Source organism: Clinocottus analis, unplaced genomic scaffold (genome assembly GCF_023055335.1).
Source record: "Clinocottus analis isolate CAN_PGR_092001 unplaced genomic scaffold, fCliAna1.0.p SCAF_4, whole genome shotgun sequence".
Classification (NCBI taxonomy): Eukaryota; Metazoa; Chordata; class Actinopteri; order Perciformes; family Cottidae; genus Clinocottus; species Clinocottus analis.
In genome coordinates, this window is record NW_027176153.1 from 16,470,503 (window position 1) to 16,495,212 (window position 24,710).

Genomic DNA, 24,710 nt, shown 5'->3' on the forward strand with positions numbered 1-24,710 from the left:
GTCATGCTTTCTGTCTGATGCTGAGAAAACAAACTGAACTGGAGGACAACGTGGGAAGTCAAAAGAATTTCAACCAGACTTTATCAGTTAAATTGTGTTTTTTTTGTACTGTGTCACCACAACTCTGAGAAATCCCGATTTTTGTGTTTATTTCCTTGAACACAGTGATGTGTAAAGTTTTTATCGTTTTAACTATAGGCTTTAAAATATTGTGATCCTGGTTTCTGGACGTGTCTACTTTTTTTTAAGGATCCTCTCATCCGCTTGTTTCCCTCCTGGCTGGCTTCCATTTTGTGTTCTGTCTCACTTAACGCAGTGATACACGGTTTTCTTTCCACTCCTCTCGACATCCTTCTGCACCTCTTTACCCCAAACTGGTTCCCTGAGAGGCTTCATCCTGGCCGGCACTATTCCAGTCAAGGGGGAAGAGGACTTCCTGACGCTGGCCGCTTCACGGCTCAGCCGCAGGAAACGCGTCATTGGAGCTGCTGTAGGTGTGGCCATGGTTCTAATACTGTTGGTGGCCATTCCCCTGCTGGTCCATACAACCAAAGGGGGGAACGCCGAAAACGCAGGGAGCCATTACGAAATGCTTGGAAGCTGCAGGATGGTTTGTGACCCCTACGCCACGTCTCAGCCTGGCCAGGAGCTGACAGCTGTGTCTCCACCACCCCAGGATTACTCGGGGAAGAAGCTTAAGTCTGGGTTTCGTGGGCCTCCAGGAATCCCTGGGCCTCAAGGATCCCGTGGACCACCAGGAGAGCCAGGCAAACCAGGGCCACAGGGGCCTGCAGGTCCAGGTCCTGGTGGCTACTCTCCCTCAATCTACACTCCCAAAATCGCCTTTTACGCAGGGCTGCGCAAGCAGCATGAGGGGAGTGAAATACTGAAGTTTGACGACGTGGTGACCAATGTAGGTAACTACTATGAACCCAGCACCGGCAAGTTCACCTGTCCTCTGCCGGGCATCTACTTCTTCACCTACCATGTTCTAATGAGAGGTGGTGATGGGACCAGCATGTGGGCAGACCTGAAGAAGAACGGATTGGTAAGATAATGTGTGCATGTGTGTGTGTGTGTGTGTGTGTGTGTGTGTGTGTGTGTGTGTGTGTGTACAATAGAGGGTCTGCATGCATATGAATGTATGTATGCACACACACGACCATGCAACAGATTCTTTTTTCACAGTTGACCATCCTATAGTGTTCACCTCAGTAACATTGAGCTCTTCAGATTCGGAGCACATTCCACTTAGCAGGTGGCAACATGACAGCCAAAGAATGGAAGAGCAATCTTTCTTCTCATTAAGGGAAATTCATGCTATACAGTCTAAAATCCCAGCTACGGATATTTGCATTCTCATACACACTTTGGCTAAATGACAAGTGGCAGAATGCCGGTGCCGCCAAAAGGAACAGTCTAATTAGTAAGTATCATACACAGAGCTTGATTATCTCCTAAACAGAAGTGCAAAAGAGCACAGGAGAAATGTCTGTCAGTACGTGGGCCAGTCAGTTTACATCTCAGCTAAATAAATAATGAATGTAAAATTGACAGTCCACTCATCCACTCGCTCATTCCCCAGACACTAATTAAAGACACATGGGCTGATGGGAGGAAGAAGAGAGGAGAGGTGGGAGGAATTACAGGGATTTCATCAGAGGACTCCAAATTCAGGAAACATTCTTCAAGTTGTTTTTTTACATTCATTCATTCATCAAGGACTTCAAATGCAAATACTCTCTGCTCAGACCGCTGTTTCTAGACAAGTAGAGCACCAAGGACTCTCAGACCGTGCACACAGATAATACACTTTCATACGCACTGTATGGTTTAATTCGGCAGTTGTAAATGAGGTTAATTTTGAATATCAAATTTAGACTAGATTTGGTGCGATAATGGTGAGTTTGTGTTTAAGGCGGCCAACTTAATGCCTCGAATTATCATGCGTCATCTTAACCCGCTCAATAGTTTTACATCTTAAATTAGATCCCATGAACTCCTGCTATACTTTCCTCCACATACCGCTCCCAAGCTCGTTCATTGATTCTCTATTAATTATCCTTTCACTCAAGTCAATCATTTAACCTTGATCTATCCGAAACCCGTCAGGTGGCCTTCTTAAACTGTACTGTTGTAGAGCGCTCTAAACAAACAGAGCTGCTGGTAGATGACAATGGAGAGTCTAGGAAGTGCTGAGGCTTTCTTGGATATCTTTCTGCCCACTGGGTATGTTTTAAACACAACAAAGAAGGATTGCCGTCGCCGCAATTTTGCTACCTTCCCTTTCCGCTTGCGTCGTAACTTTGACACCTTAACAGATACGGTCATTTGTAACGTTGGGTTTGTTAGGCAGCCGGTTTTAGTGCACGTCTCGGACAGGCTCAGCGAGAATGAATATAACACAAGAGACCTGACATGACATAGACATGCCGAGGCGTCCACTCTGAGACAGTGAAAGTGAGGAGGAAAACAAGACAAGTGAGTTGATGGGAAGATCAGGGGTGGAGCAGAGGAAGATAGATGACTTAATGGAGGTATGGAGACAGTGGGCTGGTAGACGAGGCATCAGGGAGGCTGGTAGTGAAGGCCGGGATGAGATCAGGCATGATGACCAATGGACACCCCCTCAACACGTCTCGGCTTGACAAGTGATCAAGGTCGGCTAGAGAAAGAGAGAAAATTGGTTTACAAACTGTATTTATGCACCGATTGCAGATAAGAAGTTTGAAGTGAAACAGCAAATTAATTAGTTCTGGATGCCGATAGATGTCCTCAAGGAATTGATATAACTCCTGTATCTTTGCTAATGACGTTTGAATAGGCACACTGCCTGCTGTTGGACTCATGTGACATGAGTGTGGTGGAGTGCGATGCCAGGATCTCAGGAGGATGTGCTGACTGCGGCAGAGCTTCTATGTGATTCCTAGATCCAATACCTATTACCTTCACTAAATCCCCTCTCTGTAAAGCCTACCTGCTCACACTTCAATCTAACTTTCACAAATCATCAGCAGCATCATGACAAGGTTTCGGAGATAGGGGATTTGGGATTGTAGAGGTTCACACTTCAGTTGCGTCTATGTTTGTAATGCAATGGTAATTGACCGACTGTACAATTTCAATGTGGACGTTTGCTCCACACAGTTGGACCCCATTCACCTTTTTTTAAATGTTGAATGCATAGTTAGGAAACAGAAGGCACACAATGCCAAATGTGATAATCAAGTTTAGAAAGACGATGCATTCATCATTATAATACTTAATGATTGAATCTTTATTTAGCCTGAGTCAAAACAAATAGTTATAAATGTCTTTCCCGATTGGTGTCACTGCTATTATAAATGTGTTTAATCAGTCTATTCCTAAATCACTGTCACGGATTTATGAGTTGGATGCTACTTAGTATTCCAGATAGGTGGCAAATTTTATTAGGACGCTCAATGCTAATGTTGGTATGCTGGATGCTATGAAGGTTGGTAATACGTCATGCGCACCTTCTTTAAAAATCTCTTCCTTCCTCCTCATTAAGTGGTTGGCGAACTGTTCACCTTCTCATTTATATTCCCATAGTGTCCCACTGTATTTCTATGATGAATATTCTTATTACAATGTACAATGTAGACAAATAGATACTGGCTCGGCTCCCATTTTATTTCTCCCTTATTTCTTTTCACCAGACTCTTTTAATAGCTCAGTTAAAGGTCAAGTTGTTTCACACAGTAGTGTTAAAATGTCATTAGTCGCTGTAATGACCGGTACCTGTATTAACTTCCCCAGTACAGAGACATAGATATGCTACAGGTGAAACATAATTAGCCTCAGAGTGAGGGAAAGTGTTAGATATATAACATAATTTCGCTCTAAGAAGATAATTCAGACAGGATGATGTCTTTCAGTCCATACGAGATCTAAATTATAAAAATATGCCTCTGATAATAATTCAAATAAGTCAATCCCTTTCATACTGTCCAAAGGTTTTGTCATTATAGCGCAGCAGACTGCAGCCTGTAACACTGGATGGCAGGTAATAGCAATCTAAGGTACGGTGCAATGCTACAGTCTCTTGTCACCACGTAATCCCTGGGGTCCCAGAGGAAAGGGAAAACCTATTCAATAAATATTCTATTTCCACAACATTGCCCCCCACCACCCATCACCAACTCTCCTGCTATGTGCTGGAGTCCCTTAGGTAAGTTTAACAGCTACTTTTCTATTGTCTCCACTCTAAGAGGTCAGTATATCACAGTGAATGAATCTTGTCAGTTTTATTACCAGTGAAGCACAGACCCACAGATAAAAACAAGGCTTCATATACCCCCACATCTCACCGGTCTCACAAAATAGCCTTGCTTGATCAGCCTGTTACTCTAGGCCTCCTCCCCTTTCCTCAAGCCCCTGGCTCTTGTTTGTGCCCCCCCACCCCCTCCCAACCCCTTCTTTTTGTCTATCCTCGTCTGTCTTCAGCGCTGCAGCTCCCCTTGTATAGACGATGACACTGCAGCTGCTCCGCACACATCCACCAAGCCCTCCCTACTCCCTCCTCCTTGCCTGTGGCCCCCTCTGCTCCCAGGCGTGTTTACTGGAGGCCCTATAATGAAAGGGCGAGGCAGAGACAGAGACAGCCACGGGCAAACCCTGGGGGCCCCTGCCTCACGGCTCACAACCCTTCAAGCTCCGGGATCAGCACAGTGTGCTGCCTGGTTCACACGGATCAGGCTGTGTCCTCCTGCCGTATCCCTCTCCTCCGTCGGCTTCCTGTCCTAATCCCACCACGGCACTCTCATGCCTGTCTGTCTGGCATCTGCATTAAATGGACGGCTTGCATTATTCCTTCACGTACAGGAACATCAGCTGATGCACCAATTCACATATGGTATATTGGCAAAATGACATACTATACTATACTGACTGATGAATATTATTCTCTTGTGAGGGTATCCTGCCGCACTTTCCTGCATTCAGTCATGAGAATCAGAGAAGACCTGCGGTGGGAAAGATCTCTACATCTCCCTTGGTTTACACTGTTTGGATAAAATAATGAGCAGGATGACATATGCCGTGTGTCAATAAGAAGTCACAACAACAGCAGAGCTGTCAGCTGCAGCCAAAGATGCAAATTTGATATTGGCTGTCACTACACATGTCAAGCAGAACAACAATATAACCTTTTCAGATGACAATGGATTGGGGTCGTTATTTGAGAGATGGTCCAGGGGGCCACAGAAGAGTAGATTATGTCCATTGTTTAGCAATATTAATTGGGCTGCCTGGGTAACACAAGGGTACACACAACCTAAAGAAATGATATAGCTCTTATTATATAACAGATAATCAACAGTCAATGTTCCTTTTGACCTATGAACTGTTCTGCATATCACACAGATGTGATGCTGTCCACAGACAAAGTCCTCAAAACCGCTTCAGTAGATGACATACAAACAGACGCACAAGGTGAAAACGATACCAGCCACACATTGTCGTGGATATAAAGGATGTCAAATAACACAAGAATATTTCCATGAAGTGATAAAATAATTCAGTTGCTATATTTATTGGTCAGGACGATGTAGTGTCCACACATAGGGTCTTTTTTGATCTAGACTATGTTTTAGTTTCAATCAACATTATTTTATTTCACTCATTACAAAACAGAGTATATGTTTATTTATGTCTCTGACACAGGTGCATTGAGTATATCTACATTCCATATATATCTCGTTCTAATTTAATATCCAGATCCATACTATTCACTATATTAACTAATTATATATGTGATGTGAATTAATAATATACAAAATAATATACAAGGTTCTTGTCGTATGAACAGGTGCACCTGCATGCACAGGCATGCATTTCACTCCTCCACATCCGAGACCGTCTTTGGCTAGACAGAAGTTACTATATCCGATTTTCACTTCCTCCGTTTCTTCCCGCTGAGACAATGTTTAGTTCAATTCTATTTTTGTTCACTTTCACTACACGGCTACAGTGCACACTTGTCCATTGCAATGATACAAGTTCTAGCTCTGCAGTGAGTGGGGCGATCAGGCTCGGTAGTTAGCAGGGTCGTCTTTCAATCTGAAGATCCGGTGGTTCGAGCCCCGGCTCCGCAGGTCCACGTCGATGTGTCCTCGAGCAAGACACTTAACCCCAAATTGCTCCCCGACTCAGTGTATAAATGTAAGTCGCTTGCGATAAAAGCGTCAGTTAAATGTAATGCAGTGAGAATTATGCCAGTTTTAGGATGCCTAAAAACACCCCTGTTAACTCTAAGTTGTCGTAGTGTAACACTTCTCTGCTCCCTTAATTCATCTGTTTTAGAACGGACAGCGATGTGCTTAACCACCGGTCACCAACATGCAGTATCTCGGTTGCAACATTTCTGACCTTACAGATAGTGTCCATGAAATTGAACACAACTCCAGGGTAGATGGATAGATGGTGAACAATCTGGCTCAGTAAGACAATGACAAAATGGATAGGTGCACAGGGATATGAGCATACTTTTTCTGTGACAGTAATTCAGGCCTTGTTGCTCAGTGATTGACTGTTTTCAAATTGATGCATGCTCATTTGGGAGAAAGAGGCCCCAGTGATGGGACTGACATGATGGTTGTTGAGTTGCAGATCATATTCGTTGGCTGTCATGGAGATGTGAGCAGCTTGTCTGGCTGCTGACATGGATTGAGTGCTCCCACCGCAGATGGACACTGAGCCAGACACAAGGCCACTGATGGCTGACATATGTCTGATGATTTGCGCTGCTCCACCAGAAATATTGATAGATCGTACTTAGAAAATTTTTAGGAACGCAACTTAATGTACAATTACACTTTTCCATCATTCTATCTATCTATCTATCTATCTATCTATCTATCTATCTATCTATCTATCTATCTATCTATCTATCTATCTATCTATCTCTACACTATTTACTCCACGCCCTCTCCATGTACATGCCAATTTTAAAAAGCATGAAATAATGCAGCGCTATATGCTTGGTATGTGGCCATCCAAGCATGCATTTTTTTTTTGAATGTCTACAATGAGTAAACCCAATTAAATGTGTTAACAAACAAGTAAAGATCCACTGCTGCTTGGTCAATAACACCGAACCCACACAGAGCATGCAAATGTGAAACTGTCTGGCTTCGGCATCGCCACTCAATATCATGCATATTGAACTGGCCCAAGGATCACAAGCAACAGGTCAATAGTTGAGCTGGATAGTGATGCTGTTTCTCGGCTGAGCTAGTTTCCCCACGGACGACTTGTTGTCCCCAAGGATTTTGCTTATCTTCACGACCCGATCAGATCTCCATCCTTTGCTGGGCGCCTCAGCCGATCAATAACAGACAGAGTGGTCGTGTTCTCAGTCCACCTCTGAGGTCACAGGTCACAATCCCATCCATCTGTTTATCTAGCAAGAATGCGGAGGTGAAGTCATATTTACGAGTGTCTCATTTGAAGGCTGTTAATAATTGATGATGACCCAGCCTAAAAAGATAATGCGATAAAGGAATGAGTTAGTGGTTTTGCTGAGTTCCTGGAGCTGTTGAGTAAGTGGCGATGACATTTTCAAGTGTTTGTCCAGTTTCCTGCATGTTCTAATTGCCAATGCGTTTGTCCTCTGTGGGTGACAGGTAAGAGCCAGCGCCATCGCTCAGGACGCTGATCAGAATTATGACTACGCATCCAACAGTGTGATCCTGCATTTGGACGTGGGTGATGAGGTGTGTGTGCAGCTGGACGGAGGGAAGGTCCACGGAGGAAACACAAACAAGTACAGCACCTTCTCCGGTTTCCTCATCTACCCGGACTGAATCTAACCTCACAGAGAATGGACACCAACACACACTCAAACATTATCACACTGGCACAGACATGTTCGTATGCAAATCAATGCACATATACAGACATGCAGACACTTGATTGATTCCTGCATGGACAGACACACATACACACACACTAACGCAAGCAAACACACACATACAGACATGCTGAGGTTACAACGTACGACAAAAGCGCTGATCGAGTGAAAGTCAGAGAGAAGTGGAATTAAGTTGAGTTGTGTGATTTTGAGCAAATTATCATGAGCAACTGTAATTATTGGCGCCCTTTGTGCAAATATGAATAATAGAAGATGTACAGTATAGGTGCACATAACAATTGCACGTTGCAGCTCAGACATATCTAAAATACTATGATGTGATCCATATTAACTGACTTTGTGAGAACTAGACTATAACACTCTCAGCATAATTGTTTTTCAATGCAATAATGGTGTTGAGGTTGCCATCAATCACGATGACTTCGCTGACCTCCGACCTCTCATCATTGTGAAATATTTTTCCTGAAAGTGAATTACGGCAGTTGAAATGAAATCCCTGTTGTGGCTCACTCTGTATTTGGGCCGTACTGATCAAAAAAGGCCATCTAAATAAACCCAGATGTTTGACCTCTCTTTCCTGTTTCCAGCACAAAGCAGGATATCGCAGCAAGACAAAACAAAACGTAGTACAAGGCATCGCCTTTTATGGATGGCACTTGCGTGTGATGAAGTTTTAATTGACAAGTGCATTATTGACAATAGAGAGTGTGTGTGTGTGTGTGTGTGTGTTCAGTAGTATGAGTGGATACATAGATATTGTGATATGAGGCAGTAAAAAGTAACAACTGCAGTGTTTTACTTACATTAAATGTTGTACAATACATTACAGGCACGTTACTGTTATTACACTGCCATACCTACTTAGTACTTTATTTTTGAGAGACCCTGTCAAAATATTATCATACAGTATGTATCAACACTGTAATCCTGGGATGGGCTATCTGGAATGTTGAATAGGCTGAGTAGACAACTGCTATTAAACATATCTATACCTACCATGTCTGTGTTTGTGCATGTTGTTTTGTGTGGGGAAGGTCAGGGCTGAATAAAGCCATGCGTGTTCAACATAAATCGTCATAAATACATGCAGACCCTTGTTTAGTTTTATTATGACACGGTTTTGTGGAGTTACAGCTGAGATCCTACCAGTAGTGGCTGACCACAGCCTCTGTCTGCTACAACATGGATTTCCAATAGGTCTTAAGACAAAAACATTAAGACCGCTATATTGATCTCTGCTCATATAATACACCAAGGATCTACAAAATCCAGCCGATGTATACGAGTTAAATCTTACAATATATAGTCATCAATTGTACAAACAAACCAAATTGGTTCAGGGTTTGATGGATGTGGCTTGACATTTATTAGCATTTTGACCCAAGATCATTTGTTTGCAAGCCCCATCACGATACATAAATCCAGGGAATTTGTGAAAACCCCCTTATTAAATAATATTGGTACATTTCTCTCAATTGACTAACACACTCACACTTATACAGCTTCTTTGTGAAACTATATTTCTAAATATATATTGTTTATCTTTACAGAGTAATGGGAAATCCAATAAAATGTATCACAAAAAAAATTGACTGTTTTTATTAATGATGTTGGAGAAAAAGACAAACATGTCCATGACAATTATAGTGCATTCAAATGTCTTGTTTTATCTGACCAAGACATTCTGTTTGCCATTGGAAACAAAATAAAACCTTACATTTGAGAAGCTGGGGTCTGTGGATATTTAGATGTTTTCCATGAAAATGCAATATTTTGATAAATGGTTCAAACAGACAAATTGATTATTTTCTATTGACTATGAGCAGTTATTTTGCCAACGTCCTAATCATCAGTATTTTCCAATATTGGAGACGTGTTAAAAAAAATGTAAAAAGGTTTTAGGTATAGTTTATTTTTGTATGCAATTTTCTCACAATTAGTTCTTTATTTAAATTACATATTTGTAATATATTTAGTCTTTTGGTTTATGAATGGTCTATTAACAGTTATTTGGCATAACAGAACTGATGAACACTGGATTAGAGCTGTAAGTGTGATTTCATATTACACACGCCTGTGCAAAAACAACCTAATACTGCTTACGAAATTATAACTATGTGACACAAAAGTAGCGGCAGTTGATGCAAATTTCCACACTATGCATCGTTTTGTCACCAGTTCATTCAAGGGATACAAATTTCCAATATTGCCACTTTTACAGCTCCTTAAACATGGAGAGGGAGCGAGAGACAGACATGAAGAGACAGACATCATCTCCATGTTAACGAAAATGAATCTTGAATACCTCTTAGATTTCTGGCAAAAAAGCAAAGTGTCTAATTAAAGAAGAGAGCTGTCGGCATTCTAGACTTAAAGGATTTGGTGAATCTGTTGCTCCTGAGCGGAGGAAGAGGGCTGCAGCCGAGCCGTGCCTGGGCCCAGCCCCCGGCTCGCTCTACTGGCAGATTCCAGTTGAAAGTTAATTGGACGGGGAGAGGTCTGAGACAGGCTGCGCTGAGGCCCATTAGTGATTCCCCTGTCGAATGCAGAGCCACGAGGATCACAGACTCACAAATAGGAGGATTAAAATAATCAATAGCCTTGACTTCCATCGACCACACACATACACACTGAGTAATTAGTGGACAACCCATTCAGCAGTGGACTATGACACCCTCCCGAACCAGAGCCCACACACACACACACACACACACTCCAATAAGCTGTGGTCCCTAATGAGGAAATAGTTGTGGCTGCTTGTGAGGAAAAGGTCAGGAAGCCACCAAACAGCCTTCTACTGCCCATATCATGGTGCTTTGTCACCAAATCATTCCTTGGATAATTTAATGCCTGGCCATAAAAAGAAAATGAAGAATTAAACATTTTTTGGCTGATATTTGAGTTTGCAATGTCTCTAAACAGTGGCAACCAATAAGAGATGACATTGACTTGAGCACCAATGCTTAAATTCATAATGACCTTTAAATTCTTTATTTAGCAAAAAAAAAAGAAAATATAAAAGCATTAAAAGCAGATTAAGATATGACCCGCTAAACAATAAATTGGTCCTTCTGACTCGCTGATTGCAGCCGCAACATTGCCCTCTTGTGTCGATGGAAGAGACGAGGCAGGCAGAGCGCGCACCTTACTTTATCAAAAACAAAGCAGCTACAACAAAAATTAGTTTTCAGGAAAAACATTTATTTAAATGAAGCCAAAAAAACAGGGTGAATTAAAAACATGGGAGCCCATTTGAAATGTTTTTTTTTACTTCATAATAGTATGGTTTTGAATATACTGGTTTACTGCATGATTGGAGGAACATAATCCTCAGCCAAAGAAATTCTTAGCCAATGATACAGTAGGTTGCTGACAGCTGGATACCATACATGCATGTATTTATTATATATAAATGTCCCACCCAATGTTGGATGGGCCATATAATATCCAATATTACCACACTAGTGTCAATAATTACAGGATATCATTATGAATTTATGTCCTCCTAAGTGCTGCATCTTAGAATGTAAACGCAAACAATGGAAGCATTAAGACATCTGTATGCATACAAGTTGGTCTTATATGTAAATGGCCTTGCCGGCAATAGACAGGGCCATTTTTGGTCTTTTTAGGGAATGTAAAGGCACTTCGTAAATCAAACAAATGTGGAAAACCAATCCATGGAAAAGGTTGGGAAGCAGGTGTTGCAGACGCTAACTCAAAAAGGGGGTACATGTGACAGGGTAGAAAAAGTTGGATGCTCTTCATCTTCACCCATTCATGACCATTCTGACGAGTTCTGCAATAGAAGAGACAAGAGAGACAAGTGTGAGAGTGGTGGTCTAGATCCGGGATGGGAGATGCAGCATTTGGAGGCAGATCCCCCATATTCTGTTCACCCAGATGAGAGAAGGGTTGACGACGGTACTGCGAGAAAGAGGTGAGGTGATCATCTCTATCTGCTATTTAGCCAAAGCATATGGCCATGTCTATGATCCAAGAAGAGCTGGTTAGAGAAGCCATCCTCGCTGTATGCTTTCCTCTAGTTGAGAAGCATAGAAAAAGGGGAGAAGGTCAAAGGAGCTACGTCCAGCCAGACAGCGGCCAGCTACAAATTCAGCTTCCATAAGTAGAGAGGAGAAAATAATCAGCACAAGAGCAACTCATTGCATTTCTTTGGTTAGTAGAAAAAGGGACTGGTCCACTCCCAAAGTTGTTGGCTATATTCCTATGTAAAGAACATGTCTGCAATGTAATGAACGGTTTATTATATCTGTTTGAATAGAGCATCACCTCTAACACCAACAGAGAAAAAAAGCCTATTTGAATAGCGGTAATGACATGCAAATGAGATTAGAAGAGCCGTCTTGTGACCTCCACACCCATCAGCTCAAATAACTCGACAGTGGCTAGGTTTTCCCCGAATGAGACCAGTCACTTCCCTGTGTGTCCATCATATCCCCATATGGGGAGCTCAGACACATGCAGAGGGGCATGCGGCAGCCAGGGGCCAAGACAGCGGGCTGTAGGAGGGACAGACAGAACAGCGGGAGGCTACACATGGGTCAGAGCCTCAGGATTAAATATGAGAGGGACCACAAGGCTTTCCCACAGGCAACTTCAGGTCAAATCTACTTTGCAACAGCACATTGTTCCTTTAAGCAAATTATGATGAGCAAAACTACAGCTAATAAGTGTGAGGGGGGTCTAATGGGAGTGAATTATTTAACAACTAAATTGCAGGAAAGCCTGGAGGTGCAATCTCATGGTATACCAAATGCCCGTACCAGCCCTCAGCCTGACATGATGTGGCGGACAAATGCTGTGGAGGAAGAACAGTTGACACACCGTTATGCATGGCTTCTTACAGCAGTCAATTAACCACAAGTGAAAAGACACATAAAAGACATGGAACAGGACGGATACCCACATCGTAAGACGCAATCAAGCATTAGTTAACTGTAGTGGCAGTTTAGTAGTTTAAAAAGGGTGTTGACAATGAGTGCCTTCAGGACAGTATTTTCCCCAGGTTGACTGCTTTAAACACAACAGAAGAATTTCAGCCTGAATGCATGTTGTTGTTGTTTTCAGTGAAACTTCATTGAAACAAAGCAGCAGATATTGGTGATGGGGGCAATATGTTAGCAGACTGCCTGTGTTTGAATGCCATCTTGCTGCTCACATACACACAGTGTGTAAAAAGCCCTGTCCTCACTGAAACAGAGGAGAGAAACTAGAATGATATGCAGTAAAGACTGAGCTGAAATAAAAGGATTGTATATAAATGAAGTAATTAAAATATATACATTTCTTTCTTTCAGCGGAGTGGGAGGACAACCCATTGGTGGCAATAGAAGAGAAAACATTGTAGGTTTTACAAAAACCTGAAACTATATTTTCACATAATTGTAGCGCCAAGTAGAATGTAAGTGCTGACTGTAGTTTCAATACCACATTACCAAGACTCGGTATCAGGTTTCATTGACAGTAGCAGGTATTTGGCAACAGGATTGCCACACACCATCGGCAAATCATGGCAAGTATCACATTATTGTGTATTTCTTTCCCTCTTACCTTCATAGTTGATGCAGCCATTGGCATCTTCGTGTCCTGCCAAGAGTGTCTCAACTTCCTCCTCTGACATTTTCTCCCCTGAAAAAGAAAGAATACATATTATATGAGTGTAATTACCATGATTTAAAATAATAATAATAATAATAATAAGTTGATTAAAAAAAAGGTTTCTCAAATGAACAAGTCATACAATTACAGAGGTAAGTAAAATATAAATAACAAATGCAACTTGCCTAGCGTGGTGAGGACATGACGAAGCTCTGCTCCCATTACTGTGCCGTTGCCCTCCTTGTCAAAGACACGCAGTCCCTCCACAAAGTCCTCCATGGAGCCCTGATCTTTATTCTTAGCGATGGCCTGGAACATGGGCAGGAACTGCTCAAAGTCAAGCATCTTGAGGTTCATCTCTGTAAAAAATAAATATGAGAGTTAAAAAAAATAAATAAATAAAAAATCACTTGAACATTTTTGACAATTTAATCTTCAATGTACATCGAAAGAGAGGTAACTCCCTTTACGTCTATTTGTTTCCCTCTCACCCTCAGCCTTGGGGTTGCCCAGGACCTTAAGGACCTCGGCATTGACAGGGTTCTGTCCCAGGGCCCGCATGACATCACCACACTGGCTGAAGCTAATCTTGCCATCTCCTGTCCTGTCGAACAGCAAGAATGCCTCCTTAAACTCTGCAGGGTACACAAACATATGACGAGTTAGGGTAGGGATATGAATTATTGTAAAATAAAAATGAAGAGGTCAGCAAACATGTATGAAGGAATGATATGGAGATCATAAGAGACCTGGACATAAATGAAATCAGAAAAGCCAGTAAATGAGAACAGGCAGACAATAAAAGCAAATATGTTGACATGATCTTGTTTTCTGCTGGTAGGCAGCTACAGTTAAAGTGAGCAGACAGGACACACAGCACTACACAGATAAACTTGCGTATGTTTCATATGCCAAGATAACTCTTGCTGGTCTCTCCAGGATACAATATATATTAATACATTGGACATATCTTTTGCCAAGCCCAAACTCATGTTCCATGAAAATGGTTTGTTGAAATGCTCAAAGCATTGTATACGTCTCATTACTAGAACCATTTGCATAGGAGATTGTGACGCAACCACTAAAAAAAACACACTTGTTCTATTACTCTGCTGTTTGACAAGGCACACACCCTTCTAACTTCCTCAATTCAGCAAATACTGCACATCCACTTTAGTCCTGTTGTTGGTCGATTACTTTTTTTTTTTACTAAAAAAAAAAACACAGTGAAACAACATTACCAGTGCAAATCTACATGTTCTGTCATTGTTGTGTAGTTTGAACATGCAAACACATGGACATTTAGTTTCCAAAGATATCTAATATGTTAGAATACAGTAGAATTAAGTTAACATTTTAATGATATATGCATTAAATAGAGAACCAAAACACACAGGTATGGATATAGTAAGTTAGATTTTCTTTAACTAAAACGAAGAAGAAGTTAATGGTTAACGTTAGGGGAATTGTAATTGAGATGGCCAAGATCCTAAATGCTTTAGACCTAAACAACAGCACGCACATTTCCTGCAGATCCTCAACATTAGATAATAGCTTCAAACATGTATTTCAAACACTTAAATGACAGTAAGTGGTGCTAACCCCTGTTTCAAATATTTAAAAAAGTTGCCCTGGATCTTACCGATGGTAAAAAAAAAATAAAAAAAAAACTGAATTTAAAAGCTGTAAACACCTAAATATATCACCTGATAAATAAATATTTAATACATATTGAAAGATGTTTTATATTAATTGTGGGGAAGTTTTAAAATGAAGAAATGCCAAAAACTGTACATCATTTTATAAATTCAGTCAGACCTGCATGAATACAAAATAAAATATATTTGATCAATGTAAAAGTTATACAATATTTCAACTGATCATTTTCAGTCAAGGTTTGTATCAATCCATCAAGAGCCATCTTTAATATGTTGCCCATTTTAGGATAGCAAGCAAAGCATTCATGCGAGTAGTTCTCACTGTTTTAGTTATACCTATTACCAGATTCATAACATGTCTTCATGACAGGATGGTGTTGAAAGTTGCTACTGTTCTAAGATCTAGTAATCAGGAAGACATGAAGTCGGACTACACAACATCCAGGCAACATTCGGTTCCTAATGTTATGGGACAAGCTGTTTCCCAAAAAGCTCAGGCAGGCACTGTTGTGGAGTTTCTTCCTGTTCTGAGGAATGTGCCTCTTCCCTTCTGGCGTGAGAGCACTTTTCCCAACACCATATTTGGTAGTTGAGGAGTGGAGCAAAGTAGGAGGAGAGCGAGAGTAGCTACAACCCTTTATGACAACTGCGATTAAACAAACCAGCCCCAGGACAAAAACATGCATCACTGTCTCCAGTACCAAAAAAGGGCACGCTGGAAGAAGCTTCGCTTGGAAGATAAAAGGCGAAGTTCATGGCAAACTGACAACCTGGACTGAATTGTGATAACACATATGAGCATTGGCTACATTTGGCTTTGTATGTTCTGCTAATGCATGATTGAACACGTACAAAAGAAATGCAACACACGATCAAAGCTGCCAAGTAATATAACATTATATGCAAAATGTGCATGACTTTTGACGGACCAAACAACAGTGAGAGCGACTCTACTTCACAGTTGAAACAGGTTAGGTTGACCCAAAAGTAACATGCAGATCACACCCTAAACACTCCGATCGAGATAGCCATCAGTTTAATGCTGAGGCGGTCCCCTTTCACTGACTTACCATGAATCTGATCCAGGTTAAATTCAATCTGGAAAGGACAAGCAGTTGCAAGTGGAAAGTGATGAAACAGTAAAGAAATTAAGAAGGATAACTGAGCCTACAAAACACGACAGCTATGACAGGCGGGCAGAGAGCAGGGTGATAGTGGAGATACAGGGCAAAGTGTCATCCCAACAAAGCAAGAATGAAAGCATGCAAAAGAAGCGAGATCTGGAAAAATGTCCCGACACAAAATAAAACTCACCAATAATTTGATCTTCCGAGAAGTCAGACTGTTCAAAGAGAAAGTAGGCTACATGATTATGGGTCCCTTTGCTCTCCAGTCAATTGCTAGCTGGGTTAACTTTAACGGCGTTTCAACATATTAGTTCGGATAGTTAGATATTACTCAAACAATACATTGCGACACATTAGATCATTCAGCAACGATTGGTATACACGCGGGTGTTTAGACGACATAAACGAGCTTGTCGTGTGAATGTCAACTTTAATCCATCTACCGTGCGAGCTAATGTTAGCTTATCAAAAGTTGCACTTCCGCTAGCAGCCCGCGAGCCAACTCCGACATTTCAACTCAACTTATCATATTTGAAAAAGCTAAACGATTTCTTAGACAATAATCTAGTTACACAATGCAAATTGCAACGCTAGTGGAGTCGAGGGGAGCAAATAAAAAACCCACCATGGCTGTGTTGGCTGAGGTGTGTCCGAGGAGTCGGCAAACCAAAGAATGTGTGACGGCTCGAAGAGAAGGGCTGGGTGAGAAGGAGAAAACCGAGCTGACTATGGCAGCCGTGCGTCATGACGTAGCACGCACGACGTCCATGCACAAGGGCGAACAACTACACTCCATATAAAGGAATGGAGAGCAAGGTATGTCTATGGCTTGTGATACAGTACATTGATTCTATGCTTTAACGCTGCTTGAACTTCTCATTTTATGGTTGAGGTGACAGGCATATAATCCGCAGTTTACTTCAATGTAAGAGCTAAATTTACTCCTTAACAGACAAAAGCAAGAATGCCACAATGTCACCTATTTTGATCATTCTGAATTTAAATAAAAATTAATGGATTTAAATACGTAAAGCCCCCCTCCATTCATTAATGTATTGCTTTGCTTATGAGTCAAAGGTGAGTGAGATTTTGTGACATCACAACTATTGTTAATGGGACATTGTAATTCTCCAATGCACATAGAAAGTGCACTAATTCAATCAGTGTCAATTAGTTAAATACTTTCAGCAGAAATAGGCTAGTGCATATTCATGGTTTCTGAATGAAGAACTTTTCAGGTTCACTGTTTTTATTGAAAAACCATATCAGACACAAATTATCATTCCGAGGACAATATTTTATCTCAGAGGGGATGTTACATTTCAGCGACCTTCCCTTAACCTTACAAAGTAGGCAGTGAGTCTAGAACCCTATGCTAAGTGATGCGTGTTCTGAATAAGACATGGTTTTCAAAGATGTTTTAAAGAATCTTTGTTCCTTTGTGGTGTGCTTTTGACTTTGATCCCACTTGAGAAAATGAATGCATGATTGCACTGGATGACTCTTAGCAGCATGTCTAAAGCCCAGTGTTTGTCCGGCAGGAACTCTGGCCTATTGTCATGTCCGTGTTCCCACTGTGAGCAGAAGTGGATGTCTTAACAATGGCCCACGTATCCTCGCAGGCTAAATAGGACAGCCTCGCTCCATAACATTGTGTAACAGCAACACAGTGCAACACTTAACGCACTGGAGAATGGCAGCAAAGCTAAAGCACGAACAAAGATAAAGAACATTAACACAAAGTCTAATGTGGGTATAGTTTGAGTTTCATCAACACATCTTTACGTTCATGTTTTGTCAAATTGATCTCTTTGACCTGAGAACACCAATGGCTTAGATGCAATGTTAACAGGATTTATTTGGTCAAGGTATAATAATTTACAAAATTCCTATATTTATTTATATTTTAATGCAAATTAAATGTATCAACTTCATTTCCAGAGTATACAATATAAATTACACCATTTCTCTTTTATCAATCCCTTATTATCTTATGTGTTGTAAAACATAAGCAGACAACATGTATAACGACAAACACATGATATAAATCTGTCATATGACAGTAAACAAAGTGCCTCAGGTTGATCATGTTATATCTCACAAACTGTACGTGGAGGTCGATTCTCTTTGCAGCTAGTTAGCTTTGAAAAATGGGTCAAGTAAAACCTCTCTAAATTATTAATCAAGTGAAGAATAAAAATGTCCTCACTTTGAGTTTCAAATGAGAGATTTTGTTTGGTATTTTACTTCTTGTAATAATGCTAATAAGGTGTGTGGGTCACCTTAATTTGATGGAATCTCCATCTTGATGAAATAAATAGAACAGACTGTGGCAGAAAACAGCCTATTTCTCCCTAAGGAGGCCACTGACTGACACGCTCACTTTCAGTGCCCCATTTCGTTGCTTAGTTTAGATTCAATCTCCTTCCAGATTGATGCTGACAGTTTATCAGCAGCAGTATCATAGACAGCTACTTTGCAACTAATCAGCATATGAACAGAATTTAATGACAAACAAAATGCTGTTTTAAATGTACCCTCTTGCTAAGATGACTAAACACTGGACATGAAGATGAGATGAATAGTGCATAGCTTTTCTAAATATAGTCCTAATTTATGAATGCCCCACATTAGCTTTGTCATAAAACGCTTACCGTAGATTACTCCACTCACCTCCAAAGCAGTGGGGTCAAATGGTGAATCTGAAGGACGCAGCATCCTTGGTTTCTGCTCTGGAGACGGTTTTGGATCTGCAGGGAGGCAGGGGTATGGAGGACCCAGTCTGGGTTGAGTCACTGATGAAGGAGACTTCTTAATGGAGGATTCTTTTTTCGGAGCCATTCTTAATGTCCTGGGAAGCTAAAAACTTTAAATCTCTGCACCAGCTGCTGGTATACCGGCTGCTGAGAGGAGGTATCAAGCTATGAATAAAGTGTGTCAGTTGTGCATATCTCGTGGAGCTGTGGGGAGAGGAGGAGAGAAGCAGGTTGATGATGCCGATGATGCTCAGCGACTATGAAGCAGAGGTGGACATACAAAATAACATGTGCGGGGTAAGTATTTGAGTATGAAGAGGGGGATCAATTTAAAAAGTAGGCTTAGCTGTAGGGGTTAAAACCCCAGGTAAGAGACACATAGTAAAATATAACATAACAAGTAATACAAATAAACAGTCAAACACTAATAAAAACAGTAAATAATCCACAATAGCAATATTGTGTACACAATTATATACACAGATGGAATGAAATGGATGTGACCAAAGTGATGGAAATCTTTACTGCGAGCTCAGTTGGTTGTGCAGCCTGACAGCAGCAGGAAGGAAGGACCCGTCCTGCACCAGGGAGGAATCAGCTGGTGACTGAAGGAGCTGTGCAGAGCTGCCAGAATGCCCTGCATGTTTGGACTTATTATAAGAGAATAATAAGAGAGTCTCATGTTCTGTGTCGCATTACAAATCAGCATGCCGCTGACATATTGTTCTAGAGTGAATACATTACCATCTTTGTTTCTGCCACCAGATCTATTACTCTCTTTCTCTGCAGACTTGCTGACCCTAATGCCACATGCTCATGAACCAGGACCCTCAGTGAGAAAGCATTTACGATGACTCAAAGACTCAAAGTTCTGTTTGTTGTGTTTAGATGTTGCTGTTTGCTTTTCCTCATTTCCCTCCTTGTCCTTTAAATAGTTATGGTATCGCATGCTATTTATGACAGAATACACAAACACATTTCTTTTCCCGTTTACATTTAGTCAATTTGATTAAGTTCACTTTTCTTAAAGATTTACATGTTATGCTATTATATACTTCCACTACACTAAATTTCAGAGGTACATTATTAAAATAAGATAACAAATAAGATGAAGATAACATTAAATTAATCAGAAATACACTCTATACATTGTTAATGTGGTAAATAACTATTCTAGGTGGAATTGTCTGGTTTTTAATGAAATATGTACATAGGTGTTTGGAGGCTCATTTCCAGCAACTATCTATGTTTTCTGATGGTACATTGTGTTTGCCAATCGCCTTAAAAGACTGATTAAAAAACCCTTGAAAACCCTTGTTTAATGATGTTGGCACAGCTGAAAACAGTTCTGCTGATGAGAGAAGTTTTAAAACTGGCCTTCCTTTGAGCTAGTTGAGTATCTGGAGCATCACATTTGTGGGTTTGATTGTACAGAAAGGGAGAACTTTCATGTGAAACTCGCCAGTCTGTTCTTGTTCTTAAAAATGAAGTCAATTCCATGCCAGAACTTGCAAAGAAACTGAAAATTTGTCTAGGTGACCCCAAACTGTTGACAGTTGCATTCTGCTGCATACTTTAACCCTCCAACTTTCACTAGATTTTGCTCATAATACTTACAGATTTTTTAAAAGTAAACTTGAATTGTTTATTATTATTATTATTATTATTATTATTATTATTATTATTATTATTATTATTATTATTATTTATTATTGCATCACTGTAGATTTACCTACTTAATAGTGTATTAAAGGACTTAAATATACCACAACCTTAACCAGTAAAATACAATAGATATATTCATGCAGCAGTAATATAAAACCAGAAACCACCGCGACACAGCCAAAGTGAGACAGTAGTTCAGAATAGTGCCGCTAGGTGTCAGTGTTATATAACAGGAAGACACGACCACGTACTGCTTTGGGCTTCAACTCGCTTCAACTCAATACAAAAATAATCTGTTATTTATTTCAGGCGCAGGTCTCCTTCATCATGCACGTTTGATAGAACAGAGACCCTGTGACTAAAAATACAAAACAGTATTTAAACAATAACAAAAACAACAAAAAGGCATCTCTATCTTGCTGTCTGTGTGTCCATCCAGAGGTTGTAGGCTACATTTATTAAAGTACTGTACTTTTGAGGTACTTGTACTTCACTTGAGTAGTTATATTTTCTGCGCCTTTATACTGTTGCACGACAACATTTCAGAGGGAAACACGTTTTACTCGATTAAATGTATTTGAAAACTTTAATAGTTTCTTCACAGATTCACATTATTTATACAAATGATAAGAAACACATCAATTTTTAAATATCGATTATAATACTATAATATGATATAACCTACATAATTAAGATATATATGGGCCATTCTGCACAATCCTTTTTCTATCTGTCCTTTTTCTTTCGGAGGGACCAGGACTAATTTCTCTGCTCTGCTGAAGTATAATGATCTGGTCCGTCTATTGCTTTAAGAGTGACGCACTAGTTCGATGTTAAATTATTTAATTTAACGTTACTGCAGAGATAACATATTTACAACTTCTGGCGTCACTCTACCCGTTCCTCCAATAATCAATGCTCCCCACTCCTCAGTTGATTTTGGGAACAATCCATCGCGCGCTCAATGGGCCTTGAAATTACCGTTTATATGGGTCGAGCGTCAAAACAATAGCGACATAAGACCCTTGCTGCGAGACCAACGGCACTCTTGGCGCTAATAATAGCGGATCGAACATGCAAAATGAGGAAAAAATACCCCCCCCCCCCACACACACACAAAAAAAGTCATCCTCATCCACATAACAGGAAATGAACCGACACCATAGTTTTTATTGTTTTATTTTTTGAAACGTTAATATATTCTGTCAGCCTGCAGCTTAATGCCAGCTGATTGCCGATGAGTCTGCCGAGCAGACAGCTCAGTGGCATGCAGTTTAAGAAGATTAGCAGTACCTCACGTTTTCCTCATCATGTTCAACAATAATCCACCACAAGATGAGAGGCTAATAATAACAATAGTAATATTCTAAATGTCTGCTTTAAAATCGATTACCTATAGTTTACCATAATTAGTAAATTGAAATATTATCCCATCCAGATGTCTGCATAGTTCTTAACATGTCTGAAATGAATTTATAAATTACTAGACACTTAATTGGAAACACTATTTCCCTTTCTGTAATTTTGTGGGCATTGTTGTGAACGCAAATTCAATTACTCCAACTCAAAGGAAATGTTTCAACAGATCCTCTGAGGTGCCCAACTGACTAATGAAATTATGGCAGTTCTCCCACTTTAATGTCATTCAAAGTCCTCCATGCTACAGCAAATCTCCAAACCACCTGATTTATTTTTAATGATATTACACCCCTCAGTCGGCTGTGTCATGGTAATAATAGGGGCTGCTCCAGCTGCCTCTAGATCACATTAGCCAGGCTTAATATTGACAGTGCTGGGCCTACTAAACAATGAGGCTATGGGGATAGGCGGCTTAGAGGCTGCCTAGCCAATGGGCATACTGCAGGAGGTAGAGGTGGTGCAGGCCAGGATGCTCCAGTTCCCTATGCCCTGGAGGACTGGCACCATCATTAGGCAGCATCTTCTATAGTCCTGTGGAGCTTTAAACCCACCACTAGATCCAGATCCCAGACATCAAAAACATACTGACAAGGGATCATAAACCTAGTGGCAACTTGATTCCCTGCTATTCTTTTATCAGATGACAAGACCTGCCAGGACAATAGCTCAGCTGCTGCACCTTGCGTAGGTTCCTGCTGTTTCAAACGCTCTGGACGGCTCAGGGGAAACTTTTCTGCAGGTTCATTTTGTGACAACATGAAATCAGCTGTTGAACGTTCATCTTCAAGACACACAAATGACAGCAACTCCTGATTCCTGTATAGAAATGAAAAATAAATATATGACATGTATGAAAAATTCCTAATATTTTGTTGTTTTGGGTCACGTCCACCAAAATGCAAGAAAAACATTTTGCAATCTGATTTGATTAGAAAAGTGCTTTTTTTCCGTTAGACTAATTTATGTTGCAGGCTTGTCTAGTTTTTTTGTATTTGCATAATGGTCACACTGGGAATCGGAGGCCACTTGTGGGACACTTGCACCTGATCACAGAGACACTATGGCTCTTTGCCAATCACACCTCCACCATTGAATCTCCCAATTAAAAAATCACCTGGATTTGTTCTTGGATTTGTCAGGTTGTAGGACATCAGTTTGATGCCCCTGTACGCTGAGTTTTTTCTTCTGTCCCAAATTGTTATTTGGATCGGTGGGGATTTTGCACGGGGGCCCACAGATTACCGTCGTTGATTAGTGGTTGGGTGTAATCCTTTCAGCCCCTCTCTCTCCAAAACACCCTTGGGATATGCCCGTCTCCCTGTGGACCGGCAGCATGGCAGATGGATCCTCCTCCCCCCTCTTCTGCCCCCTCTAACAGCACACCCAAAAACACTGTTGATGTCCTGGGACGGAGGTTGTAAAGTATCCTGAATATGAAACCACAGGCACCTTTGTTTAGTGGCTCTCTCCCCACTTAGTGAGAATTGCCCTCAGGCCTGATTCCCATTCTGTAGCTACATTTCTGCCCAATTGGAATGTTTTCCAAATCCATTAGCCCAAAGGAAGAGGAATAAGTTGCACAAAATCTGATCATATTGCCTGGATGAGATTCTGCTGGATCTTATCACGACTCACTTTGTAAACTAGACAACGCTAAGGTGTTGACATCTTAGTTTAATGGATGAAAAAGCAATTTGCCCAAAGGATAGGTCTCAAGTCAAAACATGGGATTATATTCCAACACAAGGAGAGATAAGTGTCCACTCGTCTGTGGGGCATCAATTCACAGACATGCCTTTTTTGAGTGAGTCATTTTTTATATAATCTATATTGTGCACATTGTGTGTAAGGATCTAATACACATTGGCTGCATATTGCACGATGAAAACCTGCCACCGTAAACTTTCATTTATGTTTTGAGCCTAACGAATAATAAAGTTTGATCTCCACGTAAAGAAAAACAAATAACATTATATAAAGAAAAAAAATGTTGGCTTGAGTTTTCACTTTAAAAATGAGTCAACATTTAGACTTAGCTAAATATCTCACTTCTGTTTTGCAGTGAAAAATTAACAAAGAATGGTGTCCGAACTAAAGTTACCAACAGGAGAGTTAATTGACTTTTTAAAGATCATGATTCACAACTGTCTGTGTGTTTATGTGTGCAGACCATTGGTGTTCCCCTGTGTGCAGCAGAGTCAGTATGCTGTCAGTCTCTCCCTCAGCAAAGTCTGCTATATTCAGCCTCAGTGAGCAGCAAATGGAGAGAACTGAGCCCTGGGACTTCTTAACACACACACACACACACACACACACACACACACACACACACACACACACACACACACACACACACACACACACACACACACACACACACACACACACACACACACACACACACACACACACACACACACACACACACACACACACACACACACACACACAGTTCAGCAATAAAACGGAAAAACTTGAAAACAGTCAGATAAAGTGCATACTTTTCTCAAAAGTGTTAGACTTGGAAAATGATTGAAACGACCAACTTCTTTTTGGTTTCGACAACAAT

General features: G+C 40.7%; 2 protein-coding genes across 5 annotated transcripts; one reads left to right on the forward strand and one right to left on the reverse strand.

The window, feature by feature from the left end:
- Positions 1-496: 496 nt before the first annotated feature.
- Positions 497-8,836, forward strand: c1ql4a (complement component 1, q subcomponent-like 4). The gene is made up of 2 exons (XM_068597773.1): positions 497-1,048; positions 7,647-8,836. Exons 1-2 carry the CDS (start codon positions 503-505, stop codon positions 7,824-7,826), a joined length of 726 nt encoding a protein of 241 aa, XP_068453874.1. The 5' UTR covers positions 497-502; the 3' UTR covers positions 7,827-8,836.
- A 2,238-nt stretch (positions 8,837-11,074) lies between these two features.
- Positions 11,075-19,182, reverse strand: zgc:153867 (uncharacterized protein LOC337226 homolog). Of its 4 annotated transcripts, XM_068597033.1 has the most exons (8): positions 18,975-19,057; positions 16,927-16,999; positions 16,489-16,516; positions 14,008-14,151; positions 13,702-13,875; positions 13,469-13,546; positions 12,682-12,716; positions 11,075-11,693 (listed from the first exon to the last, which is right to left on the reverse strand). In XM_068597033.1, the coding sequence occupies exons 2-7, from the start codon at positions 16,927-16,929 to the stop codon at positions 12,688-12,690; spliced, it is 456 nt and encodes a 151-aa protein (XP_068453134.1). In that variant the 5' UTR covers positions 16,930-16,999; positions 18,975-19,057; the 3' UTR covers positions 11,075-11,693; positions 12,682-12,687. The 4 variants fall into 4 exon arrangements, with proteins under 4 accessions (XP_068453134.1, XP_068453132.1, XP_068453133.1 ...); XM_068597031.1 differs by lacking the exons at positions 16,489-16,516; positions 16,927-16,999 and adding an exon at positions 16,245-16,272 and having other exon boundaries at positions 18,975-19,182; XM_068597032.1 differs by lacking the exon at positions 12,682-12,716.
- Between the last annotated feature and the right edge of the window lie 5,528 nt (positions 19,183-24,710).